General features: G+C 36.3%; 1 protein-coding gene across 1 annotated transcript in view; it reads right to left on the bottom strand.

Annotated features, from left to right (window-relative positions):
- Nucleotides 1-1616: 1616 nt before the first annotated feature.
- The window catches only part of LOC104083636, a 50885-nt gene continuing 37773 nt past the window's right edge, over nt 1617-14728 (bottom strand). Inside the window, exons 8-11 of the mRNA XM_009587172.1 lie at nt 10161-10244; nt 8500-8623; nt 3074-3164; nt 1617-1944 (exon numbers count right to left, since the gene is read on the bottom strand). Coding sequence (XP_009585467.1) covers nt 1870-1944; nt 3074-3164; nt 8500-8623; nt 10161-10244 — 374 coding nt within the window. The 3' untranslated portion in view covers nt 1617-1869. The remainder of the gene's footprint in view (nt 1945-3073; nt 3165-8499; nt 8624-10160; nt 10245-14728) is intronic.

Below are 14728 nucleotides of genomic sequence, written 5' to 3'. Positions count from 1 at the left end.
ATTCAAAAATTATTGCATACACAATTAGAGTCACTTAAGCAGCATATTGAGTGAACTGCAAATATTTACTGTAGCCTTTTTATCCTTGTAGGTTTGCTACTGAGGTCTATCACTTTTTTATTTCCTCTCAATACCTTTGTCTGTTTTGCTAAACTAACAGGCTTCCAAATTATTAACAACAGTTTTCTAACAAACAATGACTGTAAACATAATAAAAACAGCATGCCATTTTCCCTTTAAAGTTATGAAGCTAGATATGCTTCTGCAATGGAAGGACTCATTTTTTGACAACTCAACTGAACCGTGATGTATACACAGATAGTACTTATGACTTAGTAAGAGAGTAACATGTTTAGATGGATAAAGCGTTCACTTGTGATACCTTCAATTCAAATGAACAAAACCACAGAAAAGGTGGGAACAATTCATTGTATAATCCTCATTAGCAAGCAAGAGGCTAGGAAATTAGTAATAACAGTAGCACAGATTGATATTTAGGAACAACTAACAGATAGGCATTTTGTAATTGTCACCAAAACTGTTTTCATAATTTTATCTGATACTAGTAATATCTCATTTTGTCAGCACTGAACAATTAATACAGTCTCCCAAAAATAAAGGAAAGATTAATTTCTGAGTATAAAATGCCTGAACATGCAGAGTAATATTTATACAGCTTCTGTGGAGGAAATACAGACAGTTATTGGGCCAGAATTGCCACCATGATACTGTCCCAGCAAGTATGCTATGGATTTTTAAGTCTCTGCTTGATCAGGTGAAGAAGTTTAGGAGTATCATAATTTGAACATGCTAGTAATATTGTGCAGGAAGGGAGATGGGGAGGTGATAACTGGGAGTCAGAAGAGAAACGGAGCACACTGCATTCAACATAGTATTCCTTCACAGCAAGATACTGACTTTTCTGTGGAAAATTTGCGGACCTTTCTGTGGGAAGGGCAGTGGAAACGACAGTCAAGTGACCTGAATCCAGGCAGGGCTCTGCTGCACAAGATGAGGACTTAGCAGCCCTGAAACAAAAGGAGGCATCCCTCCACCACCCAGCCCCCCTTCCTCCCTGCCAGGATTGCATCATCACAAGAGAGAGCAGGCAGGCGGACTAGCTCACAGCACTCTCCTCTCCTCATCTTCGAATTTATTCTCACACCAAGATCTGCGATTTACTATTAATCAGTGCTTTCAGCCGATGGATTAATTACTAAGAGATGCTGGAAATTGTAATAATAAAGTCTGTCATTAATGGGACAAAGTGCTGGAAGTTTGGTGGATCACCACCAAAGATCAGCATTTACTACCAGTCACTCTGTAACAGTAACAATTATTACTTTTCTTTATTGCCCAACAGGGAAAGTTGTTCCCCAGTACCAGACAGCGCTGGCTTCATAGCGAATGCACAGTAGGTTACCCAGCCTCACTCTATGCACAGGACAAACACAGCTGACAGAAGCTCAACTGTATCAGTCCATTTAATTTTCAAATAAAGATTGAGAGAAGGAAAAGAGAGATGGACTGAAAAGAGAGAGGAGGTAATTTCCATCTTAGAACAAAGATTATCTTGTCTCATAATTAAATGTTATGTTGCAATTTGATTAATTCTATTTTACAGGAAATAAATTAATTCTTCATCCAATGTATTATCTAGACAGGAAATGTTATCAGTCACAGACAAAGCTATTAGTCTGGTATTATGCAAAACATTTGCTAATCTGTGCCATATAGCTAAGCCTCTGAGAGATAACTGTCACTAATTTCTACTCTGAGTTTTAAAAAAAATCTCACTCAAGAAGCCAGTTCTTGTTTATAACATGTTTGATACCACTCAGTGTTAAAAGCATATGTATTAAACACCTATTATTCTATCAGTGATTTTAAATCAGGAACATTTTTGATCTGGAAATCCAACAGCATCTGTCCAAGTGCTTTGCCCTGTAAGGAAAAAAAAAAACAAACCAACATTTCATTTTACTATCTGAATATACCACCTTTGTAAATTAAGTTTTTAAAAATGGCTCAATAGGGTATTTTTCCTATAATCAGTGTAAAAATTCAGTATGTTTTGTAAGTTTTATGAGTATTTATCTCTACATACACTTTTATATAAATTTTGGGTGAGTTTTATCAAGCCTTGGATTGTAGGTTATCCAAAGCTGTATTTACCTTTTCCATTTATTTGGCCTTCTCACTTGTGAATCAATATAATAAAGTAAGGAAAACTATACAGTTGAGTTTTCAAGCATCTAAACCTGAACAGATTGAATAGTTTCTTCAATTTATTGGTACCTAGTGCTAAATCAATTTATTTGGGGTTCAATTCTGCTATCTGATTCATACATAGCATCATCTTATTTTGTGAACAGTCTTCTTGACTATGCTGAGATTATTTGTACACTTAAGCATTTCTCAGCCTATAATGGCAGAACAGTGCTTTGCTGTAGCCACAGGATCGCCACATTCAGGGATCTCATCTTCAGGTTTAGATGTTTCAAATCTTTAATACTCAAATTGTACACTTACAAAAAATGTTCATTTCAGATTCACATAATGTGGTCAACACAATAGATCTCCTATCCATCTATTTTTCTCTTTCAGTTTTCTATTAATTATCAGTATTTTAATTATAGGAGTTATAGGCTAAGCTACAGGAGTTGTCGCAGAGTTAATGGTTCCTGTATGTACTAGGAAACACTTAATCAGAATTGTCTAGTAAATCTGCATTCTCCAAAACATGACAGCCTTTTTGAGAAGCTAATTTTGCTGGTGCATCTAAAAACACAGGTAACACATCATAAAGAACATAACTGATTTGAAGGCTCTCTTAGTAGTTTCTTGGCACGTCTGTTTCACCAAATATTCGAAATCAACTTTCTACTTCCCTATGTTGTTTTCAAACCTTAAAACGGTTAAGTAGATAACATATATTAACAGGAAATTAAAAGGAACTAAAAAAGTCAAAACCAAAAGCTTCCAGTTGCAGCCCAAAAGTTGGTTATAAAGAGACTGTGTAATACATAGTTATAAAAGATAACTACATTAAAATCAATGCTTTGATACATGCCTGTGGGTCACTTCTTAGGGATGCTATGCCACCACCACCGAGGGAATTCTTCAGAACAAAATTTAATCCATGGATTCCTGGCAACTCGTATCTGTAAAATAAAATCTACACATTGTTTCTCACGAGATTTTGAAAGAAACACTTGTACAGAACATCAAGCAAAAGACAGCGTGCAGAAACTTCATGCTTGTAATGGCATCCCCCACTGCTGAGCGAGGCCTAAAAGCTAACTGAAGATTAACCTATGGCCTTCCCTGCCTTCTCGTTCCTTCCCCTTACTCCAAATCAACAGTCTTTAGTAGTTTTAAAGTAGGACCATAAAGTAATCATTCTCCTCTCATTCAACTTCAAAACTCATTCATTTCTAATGAGATTGTTTTCTACATTTTTTCTAAGAGTTAAAGCCCATATAGAAAGCTCCGTGGGCCCGAGGTTCAAGATCCAATATGAACTCAGAGAACACGGTGGGCAGAGGGAAGTATTTTTAATATTTCCTAGTTCTGATACTGAAAACTACAAATCGCTGAATTCCTGGAACTCGCTTTTGCTAACAAAGGCTGCCAGCTAATTGGGAAGGCACCCTCTTTATTACTGAGAAATAACTAGATGAAACCTCTTTTGACCAACTACAGATAATTTTCTAACAAATGAAAAGTAGAGCTACATTTCAATGCTTTCTTGGAGCCACGTACTTTGTTCAGATAAAATTTTTTTTAGTGTGACAGGCTTATTTTTCTGTTCCGTTGCCACTGTAAGCATTTTTCCATCCTTGCTTTTGACTGGTGCAGTTCCAATTTGGAAACTTTTGTAGAAGTTTGGCAAACAGCTCTGTGGTTTCCTAACAAAGTTGTTTCAAATTCCATAAATAGGTCTATTTGCCTCTCCTTGCACACTTTTTCAGTGTTTTGTCATCTTCCTTGTATTCTTCTTGTTTTTCTTTGGTTTTGCTTTCCTCCAATATTTTCTTTGTCTAAGGACTTGATAGCTTTCCTTTTTTCCATAGGAAAGGATTTAATCAGAACATTAGCAAGACATGAGGAATAATGGAGAAAGACAATATCCAATTCTTGCTCTCTGTCTCCAGATGTTTGACTGCTGCAATTTAAATCACACTTCTTCCAGTGCCACCTATTTTTCTTTAGTCATCTATCTGATCTTCATCTGTTTGGGACAGATTCTTCAAATCTGTCCTCCGAAATAGCTGGAATTTCTTGCAGTGCTCAGTACTGCCAATTTTGTCAGTCTGACGTTTGTCTTTTTCAGCTCCTTTTTAGCATTGTGAAAGTTACAGCTGTTGCTGATATTCACAGCTCTATAGGCCCTTGTATCTTGGGCATATGACCCAAACTTTTCATGGAAGGAGATGTCATCAGCCTATGATTCTGCTAAGTGGCCTGGCAAACACTTTAGTTCTCACTATGCTCTTGCAAGCAGTAGTCAGTGTCTCACAGGCAAGGAGTTTTCACTGTTCTTTCTACTCTTTCATTACCACACTCTACTTTAGTATTAACATTATTAGTTGTTATTAAGAAGAAAACTGCTGTTAGCATTCTGTTGACCTTCCTTGAAAACTAGTTGCCAGGCAACATTATCACGCTTAAAGGCAAATCCATTGGGAAGGCAGTAAAGTTCGATTAATCCAACAGTGCTCTACTAGACAACAGGAATATGAAGAATAAAGCCACTTCCACAATAAGTCGTCTATCTAATTTACTAAATTTAATAGCATAATCAACTACAGAGCATGATCAGAGGACCCCACAAAATTTTCAACTAAAAACTCAATATAAATTACTAATAACCATATACAGTGAGAACTAGAGGTCTACCAAAATACTACACTGTAAAGTTTACCCTGAAAAACTGGCAAAGACTTCTAGGCAGCAAGTGGTTTCACAACTGGCAGATCTCTCCACGAGAACTAGACTAACGGGATATGTATTCCAGAAGCTAATACCTCAGCTCGCAAAAGAAGTTTCATGAAAATCAATCATTTAAAAAAAATCAGGAGAGAAACTGAGGAGCCTACAAAAGCAGAAGCAAATGACAAAAAGAGTAAAAGAATTTCATTTCACTTTCTCCAATAATTCTGGCAAAGGGAGTATGTAATACAAGCAACAGATCTTAATTTGGAACATCACAGAATGGCACATTCACTTCAAGTACTTGGAGGAAATATTTACAGTAAAATACTCTAGCTAAAATTAGGATTACAAAATAATACACAAAGGGCAGCATTTTCAATATTTTAAGGCCGTTTGAAGCATCTGAGCATCCAAAATATTTCTGCACAAAAAATACACTCCCACAATAAAAAGAGAAAAAACACTATAACGATCATAATAGTCTTAAGCAGCAACAATACATCAACCAAAATGTTGGCATGCATTTACCCAGCATAATTAAACAACTTAAGTTTAATTAACTGAGATCTAAAAAGAAGAAAATATTATCTAATTGTACAATTCAATCAAAAGTTTTAAGAGCTGCTTTTAAAAAGCACAGAAAACAAATAAACCCTTCAAAGAATACTAAGGCTGTGACAGAAACCAATAAAACAAGGAAAATTCACTGTTCTAGCTGAACTCCTATGCTTATGCACAATGGGGTGCCTGCTTAACTACTTCCTTTAAAGCACTGTCTGTACATATTCAAAGAAATCAGGTTTCCCTGTGAATTTCCTGTTAAAAATGCATGGAAATAATAATGGTACAAAAATTGCAAGAAACAGACAGGATTCCTCCCATCAGAGGAAGGCAGGAACTGAACCCATAGGCTAAAAGAGGTATTTGCATATGAGAGATACTGTAGAGAAGTCATTTTTTTCCCCATAATAAATAAATATACATACAAAAAAGTAATCTAGAAGCATCAGTATCCACATTTCTTGTTCTTCAGCTTTTAGTAAAAATATCCCATAAGAAGAAATCAGCTGTCATATTTTTATTTCCGAGCATTGGAACGCTCTCAAAACATGAACATAACCATATTTCAGAAGATGAAACCAGCAAATTCTCACAGAATAATTTTACTATCCTTCTTAAATGACTGACCTAATACCACTAAATGAAAAGTTTCTTATTCCATTTCTTAAGATTATCAGATCTCAATTTATAAGAGTCTTGTATACAAAACACCATACAGATAACCTAGCAGTAACACACATGGCAAGATGGCTAAAGGAAAAAAAAAAAAACCGAACCCAAAACCTTTCACATGTAGTATGATCTTCTAGCTGCTTATCTTACTACAGCATTGATACTATTTTTAATGATGGTACCAATCAGAATTCGACAAACTGACATCCTTTTCTAAACTTTGAGCAAATTTCTGTCTGAATACTGCTATCTCTTCCTTACCCTCACTTAGATTGGTCTGAGCTTTCATGTTGACCTTGTGCATCATCCTATGCCCAAGAAAAACTGTGATTAACTGTTAAGAATGTACTCTACATAGCGGGGGGAGCAATCACATAGGTTTGGGGCTTTGGGGTATGGGGGGAAGGGTTTGAAAGACAATCTTTTGTTACTGTGTTACCTGAAAATCTGGAAGTTTATGAGTTTTCAGTTTTCTCTATCAAAATAATCCCACCTTTTCTCTGTTCAGTACACCTATTTAATAGCTTTAATGAAAAAGAATGAAAGGCAACTGGCTGACAATCTCAGTTCTGCAGTGAGGCAGAGCCATGGTCAGTATGTTTTTAGTAGCGAAACTAATACATATTTTTTAACCACTCACAATTTAAATAAAGGAAATAAAGGAAAATGAAAGAGTAAGATAGCCCTTTTTATGACAGTTAAAGCAAAAAAATAAACAAGTAATTTAAAAAGAAACTATACAATCTGAAGCACATGAGCATAATCCTTATAATCCTAAATATTTCCACAAAAGGATTTGTTCTTTTTCCTCCGTAGTTTTTCAATTCACTCACAGAGCTCCATTATCACATCACTAAAGAAAGCCAAAACCAGGACAAATAATCTAATTAATCAAAATAAATTGGCTTCATCCAGACACAGCAAATTTCAACTTTTATTTATGAACATAAACAGCATTAAGGAACGACAATGAATCAATTTCTAAAAGTATCATTAGGAGGCATGACATTTTTTATTTCTTCCCTTCTCTGCTGTGTTTCAGAGGAAATTCAATTACATTTCTTGGTATCACAATCTATTAGATACATAGATTTGTTAGCACTTAGGAAACAGTGGGTAAGATCTGCACTGAGCTGCTTAAGAAGAAAAAGAACAGCACTTACAACTCAAAGATCAGGGGTTAAAAAAAACTCCAAGCTCTCTCTGAGCTTTGAGCTATACCTTTCTGACTCAAGCTCTTTGAACAAGCAAAAAGACACTTAACAGTTTATCCATCACCCATGGAAATATATAATGATTTTGGCAGAATCTCCATATTTGCAGAATAATTGACTTTCTATCAAAACAGGTTTTAAAAGACTGAATGGTTTTTTGCAATACTAAGCTTTTGTTTGTTTTTAAAGAGAAACAAAGGTTTAAAATCTGTTGACTGTTCTACTGGACATCCTTAGGAGAACGAGCCCTATTATCTCATGCTACAAGAACAGTATATGTTTCACTTGCCTGTCCCCAGGAAGGACCCTGAGCATCAGCCAAAGATACCATGAAAACAAAAATGTTACATATGCTGTCTGCTAGCAGAGGTTATTGTTTTGTAGATGAATACCAGGTAAAAGTGTCCTGTTTAGGATGTATTCTCTTTCATATCTTAAAAAGGGAAATTAGCTGTAGTTTTTTCTTTAAATTCTGGCTTGGTATATGTGGCAAAAAAAGTGAGCGAGAGTGGGGTACTCAAAGGAATACTTTAAAGTGAGTGAACTTCATGTAGATTAAAATGTTCTGCAGAGAAGGGATAGGATGAGGCATGTTTCTGATGGAAGATCAGGTAAGTTTGGGCTCCAGTCTATGCTGGCTGTAATGTCTTTTAGGTAGTGTTTTTAGGGATTTCAAACTCCCAGATCTACAGTGGCTCTGAGGCTTAGGAGGCTTCAGTTATTAAGGCTCCTGCAGTCCCCAAATGGTTCAAAAAACAATGGAAAGATACATTTCTCAAAGGACATTAGAAGTTATTTCTATTTTGTAGAGACATTCTGTACTGGAACAGAACAAAGAAATAGCCCCAACAATAATATCCTAGTTCTGGGAATTTAAATGCCTTCACTAAACGGATTCACTGCCTTTGTCCGACTTCAGGAGATGCTCAAGTTCATGTTCTTTTTCAATGACTATTGCTCAAGTTGTTATTTAAAAAGGCAAAGAAAGATACATAAAAAATATTGAAGACAATACACACAGGTTTGCAATATTTATGTTAACATACTTTAAGACAACTTCTGATACCATCATGTATCTACCGTACAACTGTGGACCGAGCAGCAAGCTACTCACCTTGTTACTAGTTCTTCTTCGGGTTTTTCTCGCTCTAAAAGGTGTTGGAAGTAATTCTCCAGGGCTTGAGCCGTTAAAGTTTTCTTTAGGTATGGATAGTAGAGGGGATGCCGAGCTATCACACCTGTTTGGTATAACTGGTGTTAGTTGGAATAGGAGCTGTTAAAACCAATTTGTATTTATTCTTTCAAAACTGATTTGAGATCCTCCTCTTACTGAAACTGTACATATGGATCCTCTTTAATGAGCTCCTGAACAAAAAACAATAGTATGACAGCTTTCCCTCTGTCAGTAGAGAGGTAGTGTGGAGCATGACATGAAAGAATGCTCCCAGACTAAGTGATTATTGAACCTTTTCTGGCTGCAAACGTCCCTGCCACTGAAAGACACCTAAAGAACAACAACATCGCAACAAACAACTTACATGCAGTTCTCTTCCCCTAAATGGTTTGCAAGACTTAGACAAGTAATTGCAATTAACCATAATAAGGCATGATCAGTGACTCAAGGTTTGGTCCTTGCCTCACTCCTTGCATAAGATCCTGACGTAAGTGTGAGAAATCACAATTACATTGTTATTGCTGTAAATACACTTTCATAAGCTTCAGGTAACTTTATGCTGAAGCTGAGGTTCCACAGCAGGATCAGGAAAGCAGATCTGTGTCACAGAGATCTTTTTATCTGTGGACTTCAAAGCTAAATTAATCTTAGAGGTCAAGTTTGTTGTTGTTACTGTTGTTCCTTAATAAAGCAGTAGTGTCTTTATACCTGAGGAAGTCTATTAGCTATGCACCATTATGATTTGGCAACAGTGCAACAGTGGTCAACCATGGGAAAGGAAAAAAAAAAAGAAAAAAGAAAAAAAAAAAAATCAACATTCCTTCATTCTTCAACCCAAAAACCAGTTTCACAAACAAGGACAAGAAAACTATATTCCTAAATATAAATGAACAAAATTCATCACTTCTAGCACGACAGCTAATAGCAAATCAAATCCCAAACGCACCTTTAATTCATACTGAGCTTTGTACACCACACGCTCTCATCTTCCAACAAGTAAGAGAGCCAATTGTTGCATGCAGAAGTAAGGAATAGAAGGAATTATTAAACAATGCAAGAAGCAGCAAAATCAATGTAAAGAGACTGCACACTGAAATATACCATTTGGATTAACAATGTAATTAAAAACATTCTCTTACATGCAAGAACAACTTTGGTATTTCCTAACACTGACAATGTTTTAGCCATATACATGTTACAAAATTCATGTGTGGAAATATGATCAGACAACCAAGAGATTATTATTACATAACACATACACATGAAGGAGTAGCAACTAATGTGTAAAGGAAACCTTAAAAAGGCATTTCTTAACTTTGGAGAGCTCAACTTTGAAACCCTAAACAAAGATCTTCCTTTGTAGTATGACATGCAAGGATTTTTTCTTAGTACCTCAGATTTCAACAGCTGCTAACCAGAAAACTACAGATATTTCATTAGTAAAATCCTTGTTTTATACAGATTTTGTTTTTGTTTCAGCACAGAAACAATTAAAAAAAAAAAGTGATGTGAGAGATTTCAAAAAAAATTAAGAGCACTTGATACGTAACTCTTATTTAAGAATCTTACATCACTTCAGAAAGCAAGAAAAAGAAAAATACCTATGTTTGCAGAGTTGCCTTTGTCTCCACTTCTAGTATAGGCAAGATCTTCTAAGCGATAAGTATGTGGACCGCTTGGCAGATCTATACAATATAAAAGTGAATACATTTTAATGATAGCTACAAATAATAGTACGTTTTGAAGAAGTAACCATCACTTTAAGTGTATCATTTTTGCATTGTTTGTAGTACTCCTGAAAACATTTCCAAAGCTTTCTTCTCACAGGAACACTCAGAGAACAAGAGGTGAGGCTGGGGCCAAAATGACAAAATTGATCCCTCCTGCTCCATCTCCCAAACCCCTTTTACCTTTTTACAGCCAAATGCTGTGCCAGGCATCCCCTCTTCCACCACCCTTGAATATGAAAATTCGTCTTGGTCTTAGCAATGTGGTATCTCTGAAGGAGGCAGAGCAGCTACTTGTCATTTCTTGACTAGCTGACAATTTTTGTCCCCTTAACACACATATCTCTCTGCTTCCAGTGCAGGTGGAAAATACATGTAGTTGCTACTGTCTTGATAATTCTGTAATGTCTGTTTATTCTGATAATGTCTGTAGAAAACAGTCACAATTTAAAATTCCTTTTCAAAACAACACGTGTCTCTCACTTTCATACGCACTGTTATAACAGTTACTTATTCAGCTGCATAGAAGAAACATAAGATTTTTTTTTCAAATTACTAATTTTGTAAATATCTTAGTATTACCTAAAAAAAGGTCATAAATGCATGCTCTATAGGAAGCCAATCTTAATTTTTTAACTTGTCAATGTCTGAGTATTGGACTTTCAAGCCTTTAGGAACAAAGATTGTTGCACTTCATTGAACAAAGTTCATATTAAGTATTATTTTTATCCATTTACATATCAAAAAAAGCAAACCCACTCCTGCCCAAATCCAGAAATTCAATCTCACAGTTTATATACGAGGTTTGATGGTTAAGATACATGGCACAGACCTCTTGCAATCATTGATTACTAAAAGTAGTAGGCTGTCACCTTCTAGTTTCTGTTCCCCAAAGTGAGAGATGAAGCGCTCACTTTGCCACCGAGTTTCAGTTATTTGCTGATAGCAGCATAATACTGAAACTTGAAGCGTAGATTACATCCCAGTTTTTAGGCGGTGAGAATCTAGCAATTTCCAGCCAGTTTTGCTTCTGATCCAACTTCCCTATGGCTCTCCCTGTCAGCCCTATCAGCTCTCCTTTTATTCCTGGCTTTTCAGTCCCAGCATCTCTAACAGACTCCTCTACGCTCCTGACTCGCAGTAGTCTTCTCACCCCTCAGTTGCCCTCTCCTCCGTCCCCTTCCTGTCGTTTTCTCATCCTTCCGCACTCAAGTGGCAGCTCTCCCCCTCTCTGCTCCTTGGACACCAGTAGAGGGAACATTCAGAGCAGGGAAGCAACAGTCTTCCTGCTTCGCCTTCTGTCACAACTGCTGCTGCTACAGCTACTGGTGGCAGCCACAGGAAGCAACTGACAAAAGTCCAAAACTTAATTTTTTGGGTTTTTTTGTGTAACACACCAAACAATTCAGTCCTGGGCACATGCTTGTCACAGAAAATTTCAGTCTAATGTGTTAAAAACTGTCAAATTTTAAGGAATTGAAGAGAGGGTCTTGTAAACCAATTTTGTTGGACGAACTTCATGTTGCAAGATACAATGCAATTTGAAAATGCAGTCTACCTTTTCTGTATTGTTATTGCTTCTGCTGAGGATATAAAACTACTGTGTTGTTTAGGTTTTTTTTTTTTAATTTTAGGGACTGAAAGACCCAACACTAAAGATATTATGCTCTAAATGTGCCACATATAGAATGCTGGCCAAAGGCAGACTATATTAAGAAGTCCAATTACACTGATTTAAATTCAACCACAAAATACCAATTAATGTCTAAATTATACTTAAAATCAAAATTAACACTGTGGTAAGTTCCAGTATGATTTAAAGTGCACCTACTACTAAGGCATGGATAGACAGCGCTCTGAACTGTGTCAAGTGATGAGGTAAAAACCCAACCCCAGCCAAATCGCCATTACCTTCAACTCCTTTCTGTCCACAGAGAATTGCTAATCCTCAGACATGAGCCAGGCTGATACAGAGAGCTTTGGCAAAGCTGGGTAAGAGAGGAACTATGTCCAAGTCCTACTGGCTGCAGTTTTTACTGTCCCTATAAGAAAGGGAGGCTGCAAGTCTATGGCAGTGGCAGCTGAACCCAAAAGTTCATTTGGGTATAGGGTGGTAGAGACTGTGAATGACAAAAATGCCTCACTACAACATTGACACATAATTTGTATAGTGTATCTTAGTTCATGGTACTTATTTGGTTGAAACAGGTCAGGCAAGAGTAGCTACTTACTGGCACATTTGAGTGGCAGTAATAGGGAAAACAGTAACAAACAACTGAGGGCTCAGCACAGCAACCTCTTCTACCGGCACAGCTGGATCAGATCTTTCTGATCCACCTACTCACACCCCAAACAACAACATATCAATGTTAAACTGCTTTAAGTAAGACTTAAATTTTAGAATGTAGATTAGGTCGCTGTCAAAGATGAGCTGAAAGAGTGATTATAGTTTAGTCTTCACTGTTAGTCATGGTAGAATGAAATTTGAAATGGTGAAAGCATACAATGAAGGAGTTAACAAAGGAGGTTTGTTTTGAGCTTGATCCTCACAGTCTTTTCCATGTTCACTTCCATGAAAAATGCAAACAGAAACGTGCCATGAAAACTGGCAGAAAATAGTAAAGGTTGTATTTATTTAGTTGGGGAATATTATTTTTGATTAAACAACTCCATCAGGAGCGGATCTGAAAAAGTCCATCTAAAGCTCATTGTTCATTTTGGACAAGACTACCACACTTCACACACCACAGAAATCCCCTTATTTTTAAGAGGTTTTTTTCAATACATGACTCAAGAGAAAAAAATGTAGTGTTTCTTCAAAGGTTGAAGTTTGACGATGTTTAAACTGTACAAGCTGTAGAAGTCTCTTCTCCATCAGACATTTCACATAGACGGTCTTTGACAGTCTCCCTTTAAACAAAACCAGTTAAAGACAGTGTTTCGGTGTTCTCATTTGTTATTACCCTAATTGATTTATCCTTCATGATCTGTTTATCAGGAAATTGTTTTCATTTAATAAACATCTTAAACAAATCTACAAAAGAATTCCCTTTAAAGCTAGGGCAAATGGTAAATTCAGATTCCACCCTCCCAGAACCACATCTAGCAGCATTTTTGAAATCCATTTTCGCATAGTTCTCTTATCTGTTCAAAGACAACTAACAATCCCTCACACTTGAGATAACCATGAAACTAAGAAAAATACTTTCCTCCTTCCTAAATGCTGACAGAAAATGTTTTCGCAGAAGTTACTCCTTTTACAGTCTAACTCATTTGTCTATTTCTCATCCATGCCATCCATGCATTAAGCCACAGAAGTAGGTATTTAGTCACATACAGAAAACACTTCTATTTACAACTAAGGGCAAAAGTTTAGAGATCCTTCTCAGAGGAAACAACCAGAGGAGCTCTGCTGTCCCTCAGAAATGGAGTTTTGCCTGAATAAAGCCTGAACAGTTCAGTACTTAAATGCTGATGTCAGGCACCTCAGAAAGTTTTCTCAAATGATAAGAGGGGGAGTCCAATAGCTTTTTGTTTCTCCAATATTTAGCATTGTAGTCACCTTGAAGGTGACTTTGCTAACCCCTTTATTAAACAGAAAATGACTTCCTATTCCTTAACTTACCCAGTCTGATGGTGTGAATCCCCCACTGCCCTCCTGGGAACTCCCAGGTATCAGAAAGATTCTGGTGTGACATTAGATTTGCAACAGACATAAGAGCTGAAAACATACTTAGGAGTTTAACTTGTTTCTGCGCGACACAAATCATTGCATTGAAGAGATGTTTGAATAGATGGGGAAAATCAGGCATCCAGTATCAGTGACTTTCAAATGGCAATAAACACATAGTCATATGTGTATTTCAGAGTTTCTCTACATGATACAGAACATTCCCCACTAACTTGTAATTAGTTGTTACACTATTCTATTACCAGTTTTGAGAAATACTACTCACCTATATCTGGAATCCAGAATAAATCTTAATATATTGGTGCCTTCACAGCATTAATTTTTTGAGTATACACACTTAAATACCTGAATTACTCTTTCAGCATTAGTATTATTTTTAGAAATATTTCTAAGAAGTAATCTTTAGGTACAGTCACCTGATTTAGATTTGAAAATATCTATCCACAGCTTTAAATTAATTCTCTCATTTCTCTGGTGAGCCAGAATAAGGTAATAAAGATTCTGTTTAGACCAAAAGGGAATTATGAAGCATGCTATACGTTAAGAAATACTGTATATAGTTCTGCCATTAGAAAGAATATAAAAATTTTCAATGTCTAGCACTTTCAATAATCTGTAACCTAGTACCTAGCTTGAATGAAAAACTCTGAACACTTCCTTTTCACTGTAGACATCCTGACCTGCTCCATTCAGCTCACTGTTTTGCCCTTCTCAAATTTCTTCTTTTCTTTTTGCAAAGAATTTGGTTAGA

Source organism: Fulmarus glacialis, unplaced genomic scaffold, assembly GCF_000690835.1.
Source record: "Fulmarus glacialis isolate BGI_N327 unplaced genomic scaffold, ASM69083v1 scaffold29841, whole genome shotgun sequence".
NCBI lineage: Eukaryota > Metazoa > Chordata > Aves > Procellariiformes > Procellariidae > Fulmarus > Fulmarus glacialis.
This window is presented reverse-complemented; position numbering and strand designations above follow the sequence as displayed.